The sequence below is a fragment of the Diuraphis noxia genome, unplaced genomic scaffold (assembly GCF_037042655.1).
Source record: "Diuraphis noxia isolate RWA-SAM2 unplaced genomic scaffold, SU_Dnox_SAM2 contig0001, whole genome shotgun sequence".
NCBI classification, from domain to species: domain Eukaryota; kingdom Metazoa; phylum Arthropoda; class Insecta; order Hemiptera; family Aphididae; genus Diuraphis; species Diuraphis noxia.
The window spans coordinates 52,319,997-52,343,757 of NW_028301711.1; the positions used below are offsets into that span (position 1 = coordinate 52,319,997).

Consider the following 23,761-nt stretch of genomic DNA (forward strand, 5'->3'; position numbering starts at 1 on the left):
CTATAATTGTAGAAATTCAACTCATACCTAACAAAAAAATATAATTTCTAGATTTACAAATAAAAATACATAAACCTAGAAGTTATAATTGGATCCAATAGTCAGTTTATTTAAATGACACATATATATATTTTTTTAAATGTATTACCCAATTATAACACAATAAAAGGTAGAATACATACCCAAAATTCTTGATCTTCTGATATTTCACGTTGAATGAGTTCACTGAATGACAGCTTACAATTGGCTACAAACAAGTCTTCAATGACAGCATCGTGGAACACTGTCAATCCCAGTCGGTTTGCATCGTGAACGTCTTGAGTGAAATACTCGTTCCACACAGGATCATAAGTTTTGGGCACAGTGGATGACCGGAGCAATATGTTGTCGTCAACGTCAATGCTTACATAAGCGTCCAGCAATGGGTCTTCAGGCTTTAAAAAAGACATGTTCTTGAGACGTGTCTGCAGGTCAGTGGGCCGCAGGCCAGAAGCCTCGCAGAGCTTTATGCGTATGGTGCCTGTGAACGTCTGGTCCATTGAAACGGTCGAACGGTCGCCATCATCTTTCTTCTCGACGCCAATCATAGTGGCGTATGTAGTGTGCGGATACAGATTTCGACGAGACAAAAAAAATTCAACGATTTTAACGGTAGACTATATAATATAATTATAACGTGAATATTATTTTCGCACAAATAAATTAATAACGAGCAATTGGATAGGTATTAAAACACGGAGATGTTATAAATTATTTGTTTTTTCTTTCAAAAACGACCAATAATTATAATATTATAATAATTTATTACGATGGATGGCGCGTGAGGCCCTTACTCGGCGGTGGTGACGAGAGTATAATAATAATATTACTATAATATTAATATCACGCGCGACATTCAACGACGGCGGCAGCGGACGTAACGCACCATTGTCTGCCGTCCGACTACTAACCGCGGCGGCCGCGTACGGCGTACGTAGATGTACGTCGACGATCTTTCCGGAGCGGCGGCGGCGGCGGCGGCGATACAAAGAACACGACGAGTCGACGACTGAATTGATAATAGCTGCTCCGTCCGACCGACCGACATCAACCGCGGGCGCCCATTTTCGTAATGCTCCGGTCACATCCTTTTTTTCCTTCTCACCGCACACGCTCGGCGGCGGCACACTCGCGCGTCACGGGCACCGTCACCTATCGATGTTTATACATTTATCCGGTATTCCCCGTCCGGCCGGATTACGTACCGACGTGCCGCGGTACGACAATTGTCGATTTCGATATTCGATTTTCGACGTCTCGCCTACCGAACCGCCCAGTTTGGGCGGCCACGCCATCGCCGATGCCGAACAATCGAAACCGTGTTCGCGGGGTGGAAGGGCTAGACATAGACTATCGCCGATAATATCGATTCCGCGCGCACACGCACGCACACGGCCGCCGCAGTAGCGACAACTGTCGCGGGACGCGCGTTCGGGGCGGTGCTCTAATTTGATAATGCGAACAACTGAGTTTCGGCCACCGTCCACTACCGCCCCCGCTACCGCTGTACACAGGACTCGGCGGTGTGGTCACTGGGAACCCGGGTGGCCGGGTCCTCGTCTGAAACGGCGGCAGGCGCCACACCGATTCACGTCGGATGGCGCCAATTTCATTATGAACAGACGTTGCACAAAGACGCGTGTACCTATATTAATAATAATAATAACATACACGCGAGAGACCCTTCGCGAAAAATTTGATGATCGGGCTTGTGCAAACAACTTAACGGTGGTGTTTGGTTTACGTAACATTTTCTGGCCGTCCGATGGTGTTTACAATGTTGCGGGAAGTCACTGCAATATTGTCATCTTGGCCTCGGAGATTGGAAAACAATTAGCGGAGAAGCACGCAAAAATTCCGAAAACATAACAGAAACCCGATCCCACGACCTCCGATCTTTCGTCCTAATATGTACGCTCATATTAGATTTATGCCGTACTTATAACGTATAGTGGGTATAAAGAGCAATTTTGTGCTTACGTGGATCGTTAAAAATACAAACACTATATTATAAAACCCTTATTATGGCGGTCGTTGGTCAGTAACTACATATTATATGGAACCAAATTGCAGGGCAATAGGAAATATTAAAAAACCAAATGCGCAGTTCACTTAAGTCAACCCATTTTTTGTACAATATTTATATATATATATATGTATGTATATGTATATTGTACATATTATTGTGCCATAAAATAATATAAATATTTGTACGTTTTCAAATTTACTTCTACTCTGTCGTATTCTATATTATAGATGTGTGATTTACGTCTAAAAATTACATTATAGGGCTCAGCGTGGGAATTAAAATAGAATACTATATACAGTAGTCACTCGATAATTCGAAATTCAGGGGACCGAGCTAAAAATTTGATTTATAGAGTTTTTCGATTTACTAAGTGTTCGAATAATCTAGGGAAAAGAAAATTAATTCGAATTAAAGAGAGGTGAAAAATTGTATGTTGTTTTTCACTTGCTTCAACTGCCGCGATCATTTTTTTGTCAGCGTTCGACAGACATTTATAAACTTTACGGAACCCATATTCCGACTGACTGCGTTTTATTCGATTTCAACAACTGTTTGCAGAGGTTTATATTGGTAAAACGGTACGATTAAAGTCTTGATTATAGGTAGGTAAAGTACGATAATATATTTTAATAGCCGTCGTTATTAGTTTAATTACGAGTACTTCAAATTGATTGTACATAATCTTTATATATATTAAATATGGTAAATTCAAAATACATGTAATCGCGTTTAAGGAAATTTGAATTATAGAGGTTCTGAAAAAAATTCGAATTTTCGAGGAGTTTGGAATACGTGTATTTTCTTCTAATTATAAAGATTTTCTCAGAGGATTAAGCGTTTAGTTCGGTTAATAGAGTTTTTCGAATTATCGAGGTTCGAATAATCGAGTGGCTGCTGTATATTAAGTAATTTTTCACCCTCACGCAACCCCACCCCCCACATGTGTTGCACAACTTTTTATTACCACTCAACCCTATACTTTCGTCAGTGCTCCAATAAGCGCTAATGTATATGTTAGCGTTAATGTATGAAATTCAGTAATCCTATAAAATAACTAGTTATTCTATAGAATTCCGGGTATTTTCAATTAATGTATTAAATGTAATCCATAAATACATACTTCAACTAGTTATTCTACATATTAATTAGATATTTTATAAACTAAAAATAACGGTTCAGTTAATGTATTTAAAACTATTATTGAATCTACACAGATGCGGATCCAGGAAAATTTAGCAGGGGGTGCTCAAAAAAAAAAAAATTGTTACACCTTACTATTTATTTAAATATTACCATTTTCTATTTGATTTATTATTGCCAACTTTTTTTTCATAATAATTGTTATCGGTGCTTTCCGCCGTTGACGGGTATCGTTATACACACGAGTATACTTCGAAAACAATTAACAATAATAGTTATTATTGTCATAGTGCACTATGACGGCGATAACAAAAAGCACCGAAATTATTATTATTATTAATTTAATTTTGAAAAATAACAAATTATATTATAATTTATAATATAAATTTATTTTGTTGGTGTTTAGATGACAGGGGGTGCCTGAGCACCCATAGCCCCCTCTGAATCCGCGCCTGAATCTACATATGCTACCATATGTGTTCCAAGAAACAGGGTATACTTTATTACTCATTTCCCTATAAAGTATATCTTTCAATTATATTTGCGTTATGATATAATTGAAAAATCTTAATAAATTTGAATATTTATTTTTTTACTGTTCATATTATTTTTTTCTAAACATCGTGATGTAATCAAAGCTATTATTATTAAGTAATAAATTATTTACTATTTATGAATTATTTTTCCATTTTATTGTTAAACATAATGAAGTAACATATTCAACCAAGTATTTTAAGGAAACAAAATTCTAAATTTCTATTTTTTTTTTTTTAACAATACTATAGATTTGTATTTAAAATTTTATTTACATAAATTACAAACATAAACTTACAATTCTACACAGCGAATGGACTTATCTAGTCCAGTCCCGGTCATTATACCGCTAACATGATATATTATAAGGAATGATATAAACGGCGGGACCTTGAACTTTTTAAAGTTTTTAATAAAAAAAAATGAACCGGTATAAGTAAGCTTAACACACCAATAGAAAAAGTAGGTACCTACCTATGTTACCTATGTATTATAATATATACATAGAGAAAGACATAGGTATAAGTTACCTATACATCATGATAATCTCATTAGTCGTTTAGAATTAATTAAGTACTACATTTTAAATTAATTCTCCTGTTTGACGTTTCAAGTGTATTAATTAAAGACTAATGACTGCACATCAATATTTAATATTAATATGTTTTTAAATATTAGACATACCCTAACAAACTTGAGATAACTTGTTCTTATAACATTGTTGAACTTTTAACAATAATTTACGATTTAAATCATTACGTAGATTGCGGTATAATTGGTTTATAGTTATAATTTATAGCTTGTAACAGCTATGATAATGTAATGAAAAAATAAAAATGAAATATTTCTATAGAGTTTAAATTTTTTCAATACGCATGCCTCAGAAGTCAAAACATAGACAAAATACATTTTATATATATTTATAGATAATGTGGGAATATAACCTCTCCTAAACCCTATATTTTATTTGAGCCTGTACTGTATCCTTATTTTCCGATCATTGTCCGAAGAGCATATATATTATTATAACATTGAGAATACATATGGATATGCGGATGAGGGGGAGAGACAAATAATTTGCAACACATTAATTGCTGTCCCCCTTAATTAGAATTTAATGTACACTCATGGTACATTTAAATATTTAAGTTGAGGTACATGTCACTTTCTTTTGAAAAATTCTTAACACCCCCTCTCCACACCAAAAATTTTAAAATGATATTCGACCAGCAAAAATAAAATAATTTGGAAATAGCAAAAAACTCTTATGGAATTGCGATCCAAATTGTATCCTTAAAGTTGATTCCAAAACAGAGATAATAATGGCTAGGTATTTTACTATATTATAAGTGCCTAAAGCGTATAGCTATAACCAGCTAGGGGTGTTCCCATAGGGTAAACTACATATTATATGCATATGCTCTCAATCATGATCGATGTTATACCATTATTATAAAATATTTGTGTAAAGATTGACGAAATATACGTAATATAAAGAAGATGTATACAAAATGTGGTTTAATTTTTTTTCCATATTATTGACACGCTATTTACCGGCTGGCGGCTTTACTCCTATAAACAATAAGTATATAAAATTATAAACCATAAGAAAATTATTTTTATTGTATTAAATATTTATATTTTATGATATATATTTGCAACTATAGTATACTATAGTATACTTTCAAAAAAATCAATGGTAACACCTCTGGCTATAACTCATATAATATATTAATAATTAAATACCTAATATTATATTATACCTATTAAATATAATTTATAACTTTATAAGTGTATAACGTTATTGGTTATCAAAGTACCTATTTATAGATTATAGGTAATACCTATCTTATATCTTCCTAATATCTCCCCAGTCACCATTCGTATAAAATATAATGTATATGGGTAATATTAATAAAACTCAAAGCGTGGAAATATTTTTTAAATCCGTGTGGGTGGGCCGCCGCGGGCACGTTACCTAATTCACCTATTTATATTTGAGAGCTAGCACAGATTACTAGATATACTATTGTATATCGACGTCTTATAATAAGACTCTCGTTGTATTGGCCCACCCGTGTCGTGCTACGAATATTATTATGCCACTGCAGTAGGTTCTGCGACAATAATTGACCCAGCTATATAAAATAACACTGCCATACTTTCGGCCGCGCGGTCGCCGCAACAGACAACCGACTAATTTATTTTAACGATTTTTACAGTATTACTGAATATAGATTATGCATAATTATTATTGAAATATACGTGCATACAACATAATAATTTTAGTAAGTAAAAGGTAGATGCTATATTGTTGTATACCTAAAAGCTGATAATATTTTTATTTTTTTTTTCAGTATCGTAAAATTTTAAAATATTAAGATGTGAAAATATTCTATATTAGTTTTAATTTTCAATTGAATAGCTATGTACTTCTGTAATAAACAGTAGATATTGTAAAATATTAATCTGTACCAAAAGTTAGTATATTGATAGTTTGTCGATTTGCGACTTGCACTCATCTACGTACTAATATACATAATAGTTTATATTATATACGCAAAGCAGGGATTTAACTATTGAAATTAGTAAATATTTTTGCAGTAGAGGAGCAATTGTCAGCAGGATAATTAGATAGGAAGGTAGGTACTACTCCAAGTTATGTCACTGGTATTGTGTGATGTATAATATAAGTTTTTAAGTCTAAATAATGAATGATAATATATATTTGTGAAAGTAAACTATGAAAAAAATTAACTTGAGCAACGAGTTAGGAATTAGTTAAGCTGAGTCAATGTTCAAAGTTCAGAACCATAGTTTCCAAATAGCATACCAAACTCAAATAATGTTTAAAGTTAATAGTGAGAAAAATAATTAATGATTTTTTGACATTTAATTTTGATGAATTTTGTCAAAATATCAACTTTAAATGAATAGGTAATTATAAAAACAAACATGCCTATGTATCCTTAATTTTTAACTGCTTTAATAACAACATACTATGAGTAACCTTGTCGTATTACATTTACATCGATATTTATGAAAAATAAATTTTTTTTATTAATTTCAAATTTCAAATGTCTTTAAATAGCATATTATTTAATCAACAAATTTTGAAAATTATACCATGTATACCTTACCTATACATACTCGTAAAATGATAACATAAATATTTGGTGAAAATCTTTCTAAGATTATTTTGTTTTTGGTGGTACTAAAAAATAATGAAAAATACAATATCAAAAACAGGTTTTGCGTCAAGCCGTTAACATTCATAATTTTTTTTAAATTTTTTTTTCTTATTTTTCCAAAATTTTTTAAAACTATTGTGCATTAATTTTGACTTTTTTCAAAGGTATAAACTAGTTCCAACTTATACCAGAAACAATACAAACGTTGAAAAACTAAGCATTTTATCGACCACTTTTCATGTAAACAGACACAAAAAAAAAATTAAAAATTAAAACACACAGGATATTAATACAGAATAAAAAATGGTGTGTCAATTTATAAAATAAATTAATATAAAATGGGTAGCTATATAAACACTTATTCACTGTCCGTTATAAATTATAATATATATTAAACACTAAATATAAACTGTGATATAGTATAGACGTATAGTCAATAACTATAATATAGTTAATAGAATTAAAAATTCTACAAGTATCTATCTACTCGTCAATAAACAATAAAAACAAAAAATTAAATTAATTGATAGGTAGATATAAGTACCTCCTGTATTATATTATATAGCTATTACAATATTGTAATTTCTCAATATTGCAGGGCTCCTATAGGTATATGACATAATATGTATATACCTATGTATCTGTGCTTCGAGTTTAAAAAAGGAATTGCCACGTCAAAGTTCACTCAATGCTTTTTTTTTCTATAAAGGCACCTAATTTATCACACCTCTACCCCTCTTTAATCACTTCCGCGCGCTTATCAACCAATATAGGTACTATACATACATTACAAAATGTGATTTTATAAGTACATACAATATTTTTTATTCATTGATAATGATAATATTCTATTATGCTTAAATAATTTGGTTTTCTATGAAACCTAAAGAGCTTTCTGTGATGATAAAAACTACCATTTTATTCAAATAAATAATACTACATTTTTCTACAATAAATTAAAAATTTGCTGATGATTTTGATAATAATATTGACGAGTATGTTTTTGAGCTATTATTTTTTGGTACTCAAGATAAAAGTCATAGCCCTTAATATAATGATGATTAGTATTGGTTTAACAAAAAATATAAAATAGATTAAAATTTATTTTATTATTACTTACACATAGCCACATAGGTATCTAACTTATTATACTTGAATAATTTTTTATAAATTATTGGGTGTTTATTCTACTGACTACTATATATTATATAAAAAATTTTATGTCTATGTAGCAGATAAACCCCATAACGTATTAACGTATTAACGTCTAAACTTTTAGACTCATATAAATTATAAGATCTATATAACTCAGAAATTATATAATTTTCCAAAAAAACCTTCTCCTTATTTGATTTACAAGTTTACATCGGAAAAGAGATTTTATGGTTTGAAAAAAAAAACATAGTTTTGTATCGTATTGCTAAGTCCTTAAGGCTTAAGTTGCCTCCTATTAAAAAATCCAAAAATCAGAATTTAGATAAAATTATTAATAAAGTAAAAATGAGAATGAGCATATCTGGTGTTCAAGCGCAATACGCCATATTATCACCTATGTATTTAGTGCATACCTAGCTACTAAATAGTTGATGTACATATTATATTATACGTATAGCAATATGTTTTATAATGAGAAATCATTAATTCTCAATAACGTTCCAAGACATTAGACCCACAATCCATATACACAATTCAATAAACATATTATATAACAGTATACACAGTATACTATAATATGCCGATAAATCGAGTATTCAATTCAATACGTATTGTACATGCATTATAATTACATCGCTCCAAATATGTATACCTAACTCATAATGAGTGTGTACAGTATACAACCGAACTATTATAATATTCCGAGTCCTTAATTATTCAGCACATTAATATATAAATGCATGAACATCGAACGGACAGTTTTTTCCACCCATCAAAATATTTGAAAGAACAACGTAGGTACTTTATAATATTATATATTACTGTGTGAAGTGTGTACAATATAATTAATATTTAACTTATGAAGGGCCAACAAAGACGCCGTGTGTTGTCACAACTGATACTCTGTGTTAATTGCTAAAAAAATATAATACCAATAATAGCATTATGTTTTACAAACGTTCATTAAATACGACATCCTATGTGTAATATTTATTTATATAGACTGTCAGATTTATAGCACTGCAGAAGTATGATGATTTAACATTAAAAAGGAACTATTTTTATTTGTAAATTATATATTTATATTATTTATAATTGTATTATAGTATAATGTATTGTTACACGTTACACTCGTACACTGTGATCGATGACCAATGATAACTTCTGCGATGTAACGAAGACCAAATTACATAGGTCCCTGTTGGCTGTTACAATAGCATCGTTAAGTTATACTGCACAATTTTTAAGCAAAAAAATTCGTCGATTTTTGTTTTACATAGCAGGTGGTTGGTGGTTTATAAGATATATTCGTATTTTTGGACCTTGTCGATTGGGACATCTGATGGGACGTATACTGGCCACTGGGCAGTAGCTTGGCACTGGAAGTAGGGCATTGACCAGGGGTGCAATTTTATCGAGTGACATTCTCAATTTAAATAATATGATAATTTACAAAAAAAAGCAGTTTAATTTTAGCGTAATCGGATGAGGGGACGCAAGTTTGATTTTCTTTCAGGAGCGTTATACTTGCGTCTTGCCCCGAATATAGATATAATTTTAAATAAATAGAGGAGGACAATCCTGTAAGATATATTATATATATATACTGGTATATGGTGCACGGTGTACTTACGTGACGTATGCGATCCCTATTTCATCCCCTATCCATGCAATCAGAAATGGATTAAAACAAGTCGGAGTTTGGATACCAAACTTTCCAATATAGATGCTAAACAAATTCTATTACAGATAAGCCATTTTATATGTAAAAATAGTTTCATTCTGCTTTCTGCGTAATATCTTTCCCGAGAACCTCCACACCAAAATGTATAAAGGTAGCTGGTACCTATGTATTGTATTATTATGTGTGTTGTAGCCGTATAATATATATAAAACGAACGTAAATGTTATAAGGATTTTACTATTTTAGTTATTCTTAACCTAACCGTATTCAAATAACCTATACGATTTTTACTTGAATATATTATGCATCAACTTAATTTTTTCGGAAACCAGTAAAGGTTGTATAGATTCAAATATTCAGGACTGGATATTGCGGGTACTCGGTAGGCACTGTCAATTGTATAGAATAATTAAATAAGCTATATATGGGTCATATTTTTATTTTATATATTATAAGAAGATAGGAAGGATATTTGTGAAGTTGAAGTTAAAAGTTCTAATTAACCAACTTTGACTGTATTAATATATGGCGTTATAAATATTTGTCATATATTTTTTTATAAACGTATTTTCCCCATTTCTGTAGGTACTAAAATAGCTAAATAATAAGTTAAGTAATAACCAGGTATATTAGTAATTGTTTATAATATAGTATAGTATAATTGATTATCTAGCACTTCTAATCTTGAGTTTACCATTCCGACTATAATTTCTTTTTTTAAATAGTGTATAGGTATTACCTTATATTATTTCACGAAGCACAATCGTGTTGCGTTTTTTGTTGGTAAAAAGGTAAAAAGCGTAATCGTGCTGATTTGCTGGGCGCAATCTTGTTGCGTTTTTTGCATGTAAAAAGGTAGGACAGGCGCAATCGTGTTACAGCTTTTTTAATTTTTTATATTCGCATAACTTGCAACATTGAACTATCGTAAAAAGACCACATAAAAACTCAGATAATGTTTTTAACATCAATAGTTTCATAATAGGTGAATTCATTCTAATTTTTTAACTAACGGAGCTAAACATGATTTGCTGAGCGTAGATTTGCTATGTTATTCACTTGTAAGACGGAGAAAACAAATTACAGTATTACGTCCTCTTAAGAGATAACTGTAATAAATATGAAATATTGGAACAAATTCAATGAATTTGGACACTATTCTTATTGCACCATTGTTCCGAATTCATTTAAATACCTACAAAGGTTTCTGAACATTTTTTTTTAAATTGCTTGGAAATTAAGTTGCATTTATGCCACAAAATAGTAGTTATATATACCATATATTTAAAAAATAGCTATTATTGGGGGAAGGGGGTAAAAATATACTGCCTGGGCACAAAATATTAAAATAGATCACTGGAAACACGTGAATAGATTTCGTATTTCAATACCCACCGTCCTTTACTATCTATAATTAACCATTCAGAATTCTACAGATACGAATATTATAAATAATTAAACTACTTTACGCATTGTTTAAGAACCACTGTCTGTACAAGTGTACATCAATAAATATACTTTGTCTTTGAAACTCGTTTATTTTTTACACGTGACAAAAAATTGTCTATAACAAAGTAGCTATAATCCTCGTTTCTTGGTACCTAGTACCTGATCGAACGATACCTAACTGCAGTGCTAAATCGATCAACTTCGACATTCCTATGTCGACTGGATTCAATAGTACATGACAAGACAAGATATTATCCATTTATGTACTTACCTATATGCGTATTGATACTAAGCATTTGTATAGACATTTTTCTTAATAATACCTAGTTATTACATCCAGTAAGAATTATTAGCTATTTTGTATTTTACTAATATATCATACAGACTTAACATTTTTCCAAAAATGTGTCTACGATTTTTCAGTTGCCTAAATTACTCATACGAATTAAGTATAGTTTTATAGATACCTATATCCACTATTATAATACATAGGTATTTATCATAATTTATCATTGGTTATAGATAATACTTACATGAATGGTCATGACGGCCCACTTGAACTAAATAACCTTGACATTGGCGTCCCGTTGGTCGAATGCTAGTCACGATTCCTTTTCATTTTTTTTGAAATTTTTTTTTTTAGTAAACAATTAAAACAATTTTAAAAATAAATTAAATATAAAAAAATGGGTGAGAGGATAACCCTGCTTTTATGTACATTAGGTGTCTAGAGAGTCTATGTAATGGATTTATTGATCATATGGATGTGTTAAATTTGAATTCAATAATCATTTTATGATATTATCATTTATCGTGATTGAAATAATTTATTTTACTGCCTAAGTAATAAGTTCTACAGTACTTAGGTTAAATTAATTTTTGCCGAAAAAATATAATTTATTATAATAAAGTACTTTAAAAGTCTCAAGTTCCAACAAATAGTATTTTTAAGTTACAAAAAAAATTCTAAAATCGTTAGGTACCTATTATTGGTTTTAATATAGCGTAATTACTATGAGAATCCTTGTTTTTAATTTTAGATTCTTAGGTATTGGAAGAAGTGTCACTGGACACTCCCTTCCCTCAAGCTTCCACCTCTTGTAACTATCATCACATTTACTTATTATATAAATTTGTATATAAATTGTAAATTTATATTATAATAACAATAAAAAAAAATTAAAGATTCTTAGCCATAAAAATTGAACATTTTATAATTTCAACTATAAAAATGTTGAAAATTTCCAAGACTGATATGATGAGTCATACATTTGAGCTTTAAATACTTATAAAAAATAAAACGTGCCAAGGATTTACAGCTGCTAGTATAAAAATTTATGAGGAACCTTGTATATAATTTTCAAACTTTTTTATCCCACGAACAAAATTTTATTGACTTTATAGAAAAAAACGGTGATGTGGATGTCGTACTGCTGTATAATAGCCTACTATTAGTAAGTTGCAAAAAGGTTAGTGTAATGGATGGTATTAAATTTTAATTCAATGATATAATATAATTGTGTATGAAGAACGATTATGGGCGGAGACGGATTGTCAGTCTAGGATATTTTATACTATAGGTATTAATTATATTGTTATTATTTTATTATTTCAAAATCCAAATTTGAAGTTAAATAAACTATAAAAAAGCTGTATTTATATAGATAGATTTTTTTTCATCATAGAATTAACTACTTAGGAATCTTGAATCAAATTTTTAAATCATAGCAACCTATCATAAGAAAAAATGTAACAGAATTTAACTAGAAAATAATTTGCAAGTTTTCACAATTTTGACTAAATTTGTCAAAAATTTAAATCAGAGTTGAGACGCTCATAAACAATTATTGTGGATATTATTTTAAACTATAGAGAAATAAAATATGTAAAGTGACAGGTGCCCAGAAGGGTAATACCTATAATTCTTTTAATACTTAGATACTTTCTACTGCTGATATTATTATAATTTCACACAAGTGCAGAGCCCTCGTATTATTTTTAGGTTCAGTATCTACCTAGTGATTTTTTAATAATATTGTCTTGAAATCATTTAAGTCACATGCATTACTCATTTGTTTGACTACAGATAAGTTAAAATCCATTATCCTTCAGATGATCAGGTATCAATAAGACAATAACTAAATATAATTTATAATTCATAATCAAAATAGGCTATCTTTAATGTTAAATTAACAAAGATTATCATTGATCTGTAATACATTTGAACTGTGAAATTTGTCTTAAAGTAGTGAAAATTTGATTTGCTATCTGTTGATATTTAAATAACATAATATTCAGTAAAAATGATTGAATATTAATTTTGTTTGTACTAATTGAATACTCCTTAAGTCATATTTGATATTTATTAGTGTATCAATTCATTATATTTTGTTGTTTAACCAAATGTTGTTAAAAATTGAAATAACACAATAACATACATATACAATATACATGCATAAATTATTTGATTGGTTGATAAGATTTTTTTTGTTACAATATAACTAAAATTACAAAATACCTAGAAGAAACAATATACAAAAATTCATAAAAAAATGACTGCTTTATTTTTACAAAACGAACAATAAAAAATATATTATTCTATGAGTTTCTTAATTCTTATAAAATGTAAAGTACATATTAAGCTATTAAAAAAAAGTGAGTAAAGTTACCATTTTTTATAACTGAGAACTATAAACATCAGAGCCTAGAAAATATTTGTTTATGAAATCAGATTAATACCAATTGTAAATTTTGCATAATACTCTAACACAACATACAACATATAATAGAAGTTCTTATTACAAAATTTGCACAAAAAACAGTTTAATTTGAACAGAATTTGAAATCACAATAAATTATTTATATGTAGGTAAAATAGAAAATTCAAATTTTTCCTATTTTTTACTAGTTTACAAATAGTAACATTTACAAAATAAAGATAAGCTTCTGGTATGGATATAAAAAAATTCCAGTAGATAAGAATAAATAATCAGTGTATAATTATTTTTATGGCAGTACAAACTGAGCTTATAAAATAAAATTTGCACAAATTCAATTTAATAATTGAGTTTAAAAGTCATTGAGTCTTACTATGCAAAATAAAAACAGTTATAACTTATAAAAATCCTTGTGGCAATTTAATAATTCCCAAAAAGGTGTTGAATGGTGAGCCCAGATATAATTTATCATCAACCACTTCAACATCACATATTCCAGTAACCTTTCCATCGGTAGAATGGTAACTTGATAATATTTTGCCTTTTTCATTAATTTTTAAAATAGTGAGCCGTTGTTTGGAAATTGATTTGATGAATGATAGAGATTCAAAATGTCCAATCTGAAATAAAAATGTTCACACTTGCTTTTAAACTATATTATTGTGCATTTAATAGGCATTTTTTAAAACAATAAGTATCATTATAAAAGGCTATCTACATTGAATTTAAAACACTATTTTTATATATATATATTTACGTATAATTTAAAACAATTTTTATTAATAGGGTTTACTTTATTAACTAACATTTTAATTTTTAATATATATAAAGAATTACTGAATTGAATTAAATGATACTTTATTATATAATAAGTTTAAATTATAAATGATAAAATTTAAAAGTATCATAAAATATGATTGGGAAATCATACAATACATTTTAATTTACAAAATATATCTAGAATATAACTTAACTGTTATGTATATAAATGTGAAAAAGCCATACTGAATGTACTATGAAAAATTAAATTTTTTATATTGTATCATGATATTTGATAAAACATAAAAGATTTTAAAAAGTACAATATAGATAAGTATAAATTATATATTTACCCAATGAACAGCTTTTTTGCAATATAAATTGGTATATAATGAATTGATCTTTTGTAATGTAAATTCAATTAATCCTAATGATTTGGTAATCATCATTCTAATAGTTGGATATTCACCGATATTATCAAATATTGGAATTCTTGGAAAGACTAATGGAATATAAAACGACCCTTTACCATTCTTTTTAATATTATCTGGCATTCCAGGTAAACCATCAATAAATATTTCACTTTTTCCAGCTTTGGGTCCTTTCAAATAATACCTAACAAATAAAACAGATGATTTTATTTTTAATATATATATACTATTTAGAGTATCCCTCAAGAATTTACCCATTACAATATCTCTAGATATAATGGAAATATCAAAATTCTGGTTTTGTAATAAGACTAACGTGGATAAAAACAACAATTATTTAATATTTTAATGTTTTAGTAAAAAAAGTTTAAAAAATTATTTTTTCATTCAGTAATTTCCAAAAAAATTCACTACAGCCATTTGTAAAGTTTATTTTTCTGAAAATATTGACGTTTCAAAATTTGATTTTCGTTAATTTCCTGATAATACATTTTTTTTTTAGTTTCGAGAAAAATTGCAAATTGTTTAAACACCATAGAGTTAACAAACATGTGAAACAAAGCGCAGCACACGTGCAGCCAGCTGAATGCTTTCCGTGAGCCTAGTTATAATCATATTTTATTTCTTCATAACTAGAAAAAATATTAAATATCGGGAAATTGATGAAAATAACATTTTGAAATGTCAATATTTTCAGAAAAATAAACTCTACAAAATGGCTATTGTGAATTTTTTTGAAATAATTAAATAAAAAAATATATTTTTAAGTTTTTTAACAAAACATTAAAATAAATCAAAAAAATGAAATAATTTTGTTCTTATCCCAGTGAGTCTTAAAACAAAACCAGAATTTTGATATTGCAATGGGTAAATTCTTGTGGGACCCTCTTTATGTATCTATAACATTTCCATGAGTAACAAAATATTGCTCACATACTTATGTATACGATATTTTTCAGTTTCGGCCACCAAAACGAATGATTCATCATCTGATAATTCCACGCCATTAGCAAATTGAAGATTTTTGATTAACACTGTATTTCTTTTGGTTTTTGGATCATATTTCAATAGTCTAAAAAAAAAAAAAACTGTAATTTATTGTTATATCTAAATAGTTTATTGGCATAATTGTAGATATAGCAAGTTTAATTTTATACATTTTTTATTTTTTTAATATCAGCTAATTACTAGAGTAATAAATGATTTTATTAATTAAAAGCATTAATAATTATAAATGTTAAATGTTGCTTTGTGTAGGTATATCTAGAGAATTTTTTACATCGGGTCATTTTATAGTTAACCAGCTACTTTAGTTATGACAAAAATTGTTGAAATATCTATTATTTAAGACAGTTAAAGAATTTTACAACCTATTCATTTTAAGTTTATTGTCGTAATATTTTTTCAAATTTTTCAATAATTCAATTAAAACATAACATATCTTTGGTTAGAAAAATTATGCCATGTTTTTTGTTAAAATACAGGAAAAACATATTTATTAACCTTCCAGTTCCATCAACAAATAATGTATAAATTCCATCATGTAATTTATAGTTTGTATCAGAGTCTGTCCAATACATAGTATCATCAGAAGCTATTACTACTGAATTTGGTAATTTAGGACGTATACCATCAATAACTTCATCCAATGAAACTAACTGCTCTTTTTTGCCTATTATATAAAAATAAAAACAATCATCATTGTGCAAAAAGCATGTAACCAGTGGTTAACAGTAAAAAAAAAAGTTATTTTAAACATACCATACTGATCTGGATTTAAATTCACTTTAAAAATACCATAATATGCATCAGCTACATATAAAAATCCTTTTTTATCCACATTTAAGCCAAGTGGACGTCCACAGATATGTTCTTCGTATAATCCATCTAACACAAATCAATCAAATTCAATAACAGAATGAAATAATTTAATATACATTGATTAAGTACATACATTATCTAGAACATTTTAATACAATGTTAGGTACACAAATTTAGTTAAAATTGTACAAATTACATATTTATTGAGTAATATTATCAGGTATTTATAAAAAGAATTTACTTACCACAGACTTTTCCAAATTTCACAACAGGAACTATTTCATTATCAACAATTTTAACTACATGACCATAATGCAATGTTGTATATAAAGTATTATTATGATACAACAGACCTTCCGGTCCAACAATTTGACCTTCAAAAAGTTTTGATACTCCTGATAGCTTTTCATTTAAAGCTAACGGCCCTATCAAAGGTCTTTGTGGTGTGACACTGTAAACAATTTCAATAATAATATTAACAATAAAATAGTATTATATGTTAATATTATTATATTGATATATTAAGGATTAAAAGCCTAATATGCCTACTAACAATATATTATGTTGACTATGTATTGGTGGTATTAAATATGCATTCAAAAAGTTTATTGAAAATCATTTTGATAGGTATTTATTGATGATTAATTATTGACACAACAAAATTGATCACATATGGAGCCCTTTACAGCTTACCTGTATTTGGTGAAAGTGACGTTGTTATTTAAAGGCAGCAGGGTGAAGAATCCGACTAATGCCAAGATATAAATACTCAATTTTAACGTCAATTTTGTGATTGTCTGTAAATGAAAATTGGATATAATATTTGAGATTAAATAAAACTATTGTTATGATAGGTAGCTACGCAGAATAAACTAATGACAACGGACAATAGTGGTATAGCTCATGGGTATGTTTTACAATGTTGTCCAGCTGTAGGTCGTCATTTAGGTAGGTAGGTATCTATTTTGAATTTACCATTTTTCGGCCGTTGGTCCTTGATACGATGTAGTTGTTGAGTTACTTGTGAGAACGTGTTATCGAATTAACTGTAGCAACAACGACAGTAGAAGTAGAAATAGTGGAAGCTAATCATTAATAAATTATAAAACGAAAAAAAAAAATCGATGTGGACGTTATCTAACTTTTCAAAGTCGCACACAGGTCACACACAATAAATAATAATGTTATGCACACCTATAATATTATTATGACGAATTTTAGATTAGGTATTAGCATTGATTATACATGACGTATAAACGTCCTATTCACTACAAGCCAAACAACACTGGTTACAACTGAGTACATTCTCTTTAGTAAGCAATAGGACCTACCTGCCTCGAGCTGCCTATCTGTGTACTATGAATTATAATAACACCGCGATTCACGCAAAACAATAGTAACAATATTAACAACGACCACTTCCCTGTACATAGTTCCTATAGTGACTTTCTAATATTGAGGTGACGAATTAATTATGCTTATAACAGCCATAGCCTTAATTGGCGTAATATACTGTCGCGACTAATGCAACAGTACGTATAGCATTATGATTTATGGCGTGTAGTAGGCCTAACCAAATAAATAGCAACGCGGGAGTGCGATCACCTTCATAGGCAGCTAATTAGTAAAATTTTTGTTATTAGAAACGACTGGTGATCAAAAAACAACACACATGATAACAACCAAAACGGTTTTCAAACAAAAACACGTTTTCGTTCTTATTTTACTGATAAGTGATAAGTGGCGTGGAGGTGGACATTTTAATTTATCACGATAATTCAACTCGCATATAGCTCACTAGCTCAGCTAGTTCACTCAAATGAGTTAAATCACTAAATCAACTGTAATTACGATTTTCAATTATTTGGCTCTCCTGAGGCCTACCTATGTAACTATAGGTATCAAATATAATTAGTTGAAGTAGGCAAGTAGCGTTATACTGGGCTTTCACTCATCAAGTCGTCAAGCTTTGTAATGATATTGTTTTATATTTTCATACGGCTTCGGGCTCAAAAGATTAGACCGGTTGGCATCCGTGAGAACATTCGGATTATTATTTGGCCGCTGCGATGGGCTTGACGCCTAGACCGTTTATATCTAGACTACAAAAAAAGGTGACCAAGGCAACAAAAAAAGAACAAATCCAACCAACTCAGAAATCAATATTGCATAATAATGATGTAACGACCTGTATGATAATGATTAATAATATCGGATAAGGCAATTTAGCGATTTTGTATATACCTAACAATAATGATTCATTTTTAATTACTTGTTATAACTTATAAATACCTATAATAGATGTAACATATATTTACGTATATTTTTGGTTGAAATCGTAAATATCGTTAAAACAAAAAAAGAAATGGATTAGATGTCTATTATAACTCGTGTATCTTTTGTGGTTGTGTTATACTCTTCTAACTATGGCACAAACTAGTGGTGTCTATACCTAGATTCTATAATAAGTCTAAACAATTTAATCGATTATACAAGCGGAATTTTGCTAAATGCCAAAATGTATCTATAACTCAATTTATAAAACAGTCTAGTTCTGTTCCCATTATTAGCTCGACTCGTTAGATAAGTAGGTAGGTTATATAATGTATTAAGTCAATATATGCATGTGCACTTAATATAGCGACGACTAATAACGTAGTAACGTGTTAACATGGTTAAAAATATAATGTTTTAATTAAAAAAAAAAAAAAAAACATTGATATTAACATTATAAAGGGAGTTAAAATAAAAAATAAAAATTTAGTATTATCATTATACAAAAGTTAGTTAACTTAAATCAAAAAAATTGTTAAATTTAGTTTCATTTACTGCATAAATATAGGGTATGTTATACCTTACCTATAATACGCATTTACATTGTAATATAAATACCTACATGCACCGGCAATGTGCATTGTACATGGTCATGTGTATCGCCACTTCGCCAGGGTTGGGTGAGATACTCAAAAAGGAGTATCGAGATACTAGATACAAGGTACTTTCCTTTGGAGTATCGCGATACAAGTGTTAACACTTTCCCCCTCCCAGATAGTGATAAGGTATTGGCTGAACTAATGTCCGGATGGGCAGGGTAGTCAGTTGGTTGGAGACCCGCAGCGGATGGTGTTCCCGTGTAGGTTGTCCTGAGGCCAGACTGAGCTTGTAGTGAATAGTGATAGTAGTCCAAAGTCGATATAGAAATAATTTGTTACGTTGTGTAGAATTAACTTAAAATAAATAGTTTATGAAATTTAACGAGTGTGTAGTTTTTTTTGCTATAAGAAGGTTTAACACAAGATAGGTACTAGATACTTGGCTTTGGAGTATCGCGATATTAAATATTCGATACTTGGCTTTAGAATATTGCGATACTTAGAGATACTCGATAAATTTTAATAAAATTAGTCCCTGGATTTTTAAAAAATATGGGGACGGGTACTTCATTAAGCAATTAGAATGACAAATAAAATAATAAAAATTGACACTTATTCAGTAATAATAAGTAATAAAACAAAATAAAACACTTACTTTATCGCAAAAGGTATACTATAACGTAGTAACTATTAGGTACACTATTATACAAATATACAATATTACGGATATCTAATGAGGTACAGACGTAAAGTCCAATTCAATGTGCGTGTGTCACAGATATATATATATAAATATATTAGGTATATACAATATACATCACATATATAGCTATATTTTATGATTTATCGGTAAAATTATTTCCAACAATCTATAATATTAAATAAAAATATTAATTTATAGATTATTATTCATTATTATTTTGATAATTATAAAATCAAAATTGTATCTTGTATAAATCATTTTATGAAATACTAGATACATTGACTAAAAATGTATCACGATACAAGATACAAGATACAATTGTATCTATAAGATACTGCCTAACCCTGCAGTGTATCGCCATATGTATAGGCACCATTAATCAACATAATTATTTACTATATACCAGGGGGCAAGGGTGCCTACTTGCGGCTTGCGTCTAATAAAAAAAAAACCCCAATATTTACTTATTAACGATAAAATACGATAACTTTATTAAAATTATAAAATGTATTTATAAACATTTTGGCTCTTTATATCATTAAATCATTGTATTTATCCACGTGATTTTGGACGTATTCATGTTAGCGACTCTATACTCTATACAGAGATAAATTTAGGTAATAGCCACGAACTATGTATAAAACTATATATAATTATAACTATATCTTAGTTCGTAGTAATAGCCAATAGGTATCTAAGGTTTACATAGAGTCTAATGAGTCTATATATAGTCATTTTTCAGGAGCTACGGATTTGCCAACTTTACCATAGACTGTAGTCTATACCAGCGTTTCTTAAACTTTTTTATCCGTGGAACCCTTTTTGATGTCCACTTTTGTCGTGGAACCCCTACTGTTTTTAGCTTTTTAGATTTTTTTTGGATTATATTTGCAAATAAATTATAATATTAAGTAGAAGTATAGATTATTGAATATAGAATTAGCTGATAGATTATTCCATATGGCTTATATATCATTATTTAATATACAAGTATTTTTTCCATAGTGGATATTTAATGTAATTTTCTTGAACATTTTTCTAAAATGACTTAAGGTTCGCGGAACCCCGAAGTGATCTACGCGGAACCCCAAGGTTCCTCGGAACACAGTTTAAGAAACGCTGGTCTATACCACAGCCTTAGAACTTTAAAAGATATCTGTTAAGGACGTGGTTTATACTATTTTATATTCATGTGTGCGTCATGTCTATACCTACAATTTTAGTTTAATTTTTTAATTTCGATAAAAAATGAAAAAACAGTGATTCTATATTCTATATTTAATATTAAATGATAATGCACCAAGTGTGTATGTCTCCACTGTCGACATGTCAATGGAAAACTCTTTATAACGGAAAAATGTTTAGTTCCATGCGATAGAGAGGTTTTACTATATTATAGTATGGATTTATGGGTATATCCGCAGTTCGATACAGTATTAAGGAAATAGAAGATAATAAATTATAAAGTAAAACAATATCAAAATATAAAACATATGGTACCTTTATGGATTAAAAAATAATGTGATTTAATTGTACGTTGTAACGTATTGTCGTATATTGACCAGTTGATCTACTTGCAGGTGTTAAATGATTATAATAATAATAATACAATCAATAAAAATAAAATATTCAAGCTCGTATATATTTATATATATTTAACCATATAGGTATATAATGGTTTATATACTGGCATACTGCCTATAACGTGAAGCTAAAATTAATATCAATTATAATAATAATATAATGTATATTTTTATAATTGGATTTTATCTATTACCTAGTCGAAAGTTTTTAAAATTAATTCCATTAGGTATTTAAATTTTTTTAGCCGATTGTAATTGAATAGGTTTATGTTCAATTATCCTTGTCGATAAAAGATAAAACTAGATTAGGCTTATCGCTTATGGCTCGCAGCTTGTGATCTTGTTTTTTTAACATTCTTTGTTTAAAGTAGATGTAATGATTCAAATCACAAATACCTATCGTTAAAAAAAAAATGTTTGGTGGGGGAAAGGTCAGGTTACACATTTTCATTTTTATAATTATTTAACCTAAAAATAAGATCATGTTAATTAATCTATAGGATTTTTTATTTTCTTATTAAAATCATGAATACCTATTATATAATATTAAATTTTAGATCATATAAAAACATGTAGGTATCTACTTTTATTATGATATGAAAATAAAATCTTATTTTAAAAACGCTAGTCTGTTTGAGCACTTAACGATAATGTAATTCATACAGGGTATCCCGCGAGGATTTACCCATTGCGATATCTTACGAAATAATGGAGATATCAAAATTCTGGTTTTATAATAAGATTCACTGGGATAAGAACATAATTATTTTTTGATTTATTTTAATGTTTTTGTAAAAAATTTAAGAAATATATTTTTTTATTTAATTATTTCCAAAAAAATTAAAGATGGCCATTTTGTAGAGTTTATTTTTCTAACAATATTGACGTTTCAAAATTTTATTTTCATTAATTTCCTGATTTTTAATATTTTTTCTAGTTTTGAAGAAATAAAATATGATTATAAATTTATAACCATTATTAGGAACACGGAAAATATTCGGCCGGCTGTATGGGAATGCGCGCGGCGCGGCGGGTCACATGTTTGATAACATTACGGTGTTAAATAATACGCAATTTTTCTCGAAACTAAAAAAAATATTAAAATTCAGGAAATTAATGAAATTAAAATTTTGAAACGTCAATATTTTCAGAAAAATAAACTCAACAAAATAGCAATCTTTAATTTTTTTTTGAAATAATTAAATAAAAAAAATATAGTTTTTAACTTTTTTACCAAAACATTAAAATAAATTAAAGTATGAAATAATTGTAGTTCTTATCCCTGTGAGTCGTATTACAAAACCAGAATTTCGATATCACCATTATTTCGGGAGATATCGCAATGGGTAAATCCTTACGGGACACCCTGTATATTCGTATGGCAATGCGGGCTGCATGGTATCTCTATATTAAAACTTTTAATATTATCAATAAAACTACAGTTATATATTTATATTCATCTTCCATATTGACAGAAACCACTTTCACTCCATAAAAAATATTTAATATTTTTCCTGAAATTTTGGTGGTTGAACCCCCCTCAACCTTTGTGTACGCACCTGGACATGGTAATTGGAGTACTTTACCCAACACAATAAATTTTATCATAGCGACCTCTTAGATTGCGTACCAATCGTACTACGAGTATAGAAT

At 28.9% G+C, this 23,761-nt stretch overlaps 2 protein-coding genes across 2 annotated transcripts in view; both read right to left on the reverse strand.

Annotated features, from left to right (window-relative positions):
• Positions 1–1,160, reverse strand: part of Pkc98E (Protein kinase C) — a 44,928-nt gene extending 43,768 nt beyond the window's left edge. The window contains exon 1 of the mRNA XM_015518039.2: positions 183–1,160. Within this exon, the coding sequence (XP_015373525.1) occupies positions 183–587 (405 nt within the window). The 5' untranslated portion in view covers positions 588–1,160. The remainder of the gene's footprint in view (positions 1–182) is intronic.
• A 12,602-nt stretch (positions 1,161–13,762) lies between these two features.
• On the reverse strand, positions 13,763–18,440 carry LOC107168573 (adipocyte plasma membrane-associated protein Hemomucin-like). The gene is made up of 9 exons (XM_089230768.1): positions 18,435–18,440; positions 18,281–18,385; positions 17,643–17,746; positions 17,195–17,400; positions 16,890–17,015; positions 16,632–16,800; positions 16,066–16,200; positions 15,051–15,312; positions 13,763–14,558 (listed from the first exon to the last, which is right to left on the reverse strand). Exons 1-9 carry the CDS (start codon positions 18,438–18,440, stop codon positions 14,337–14,339), a joined length of 1,335 nt encoding a protein of 444 aa, XP_089086894.1. The 3' UTR covers positions 13,763–14,336.
• Positions 18,441–23,761: the final 5,321 nt, after the last annotated feature.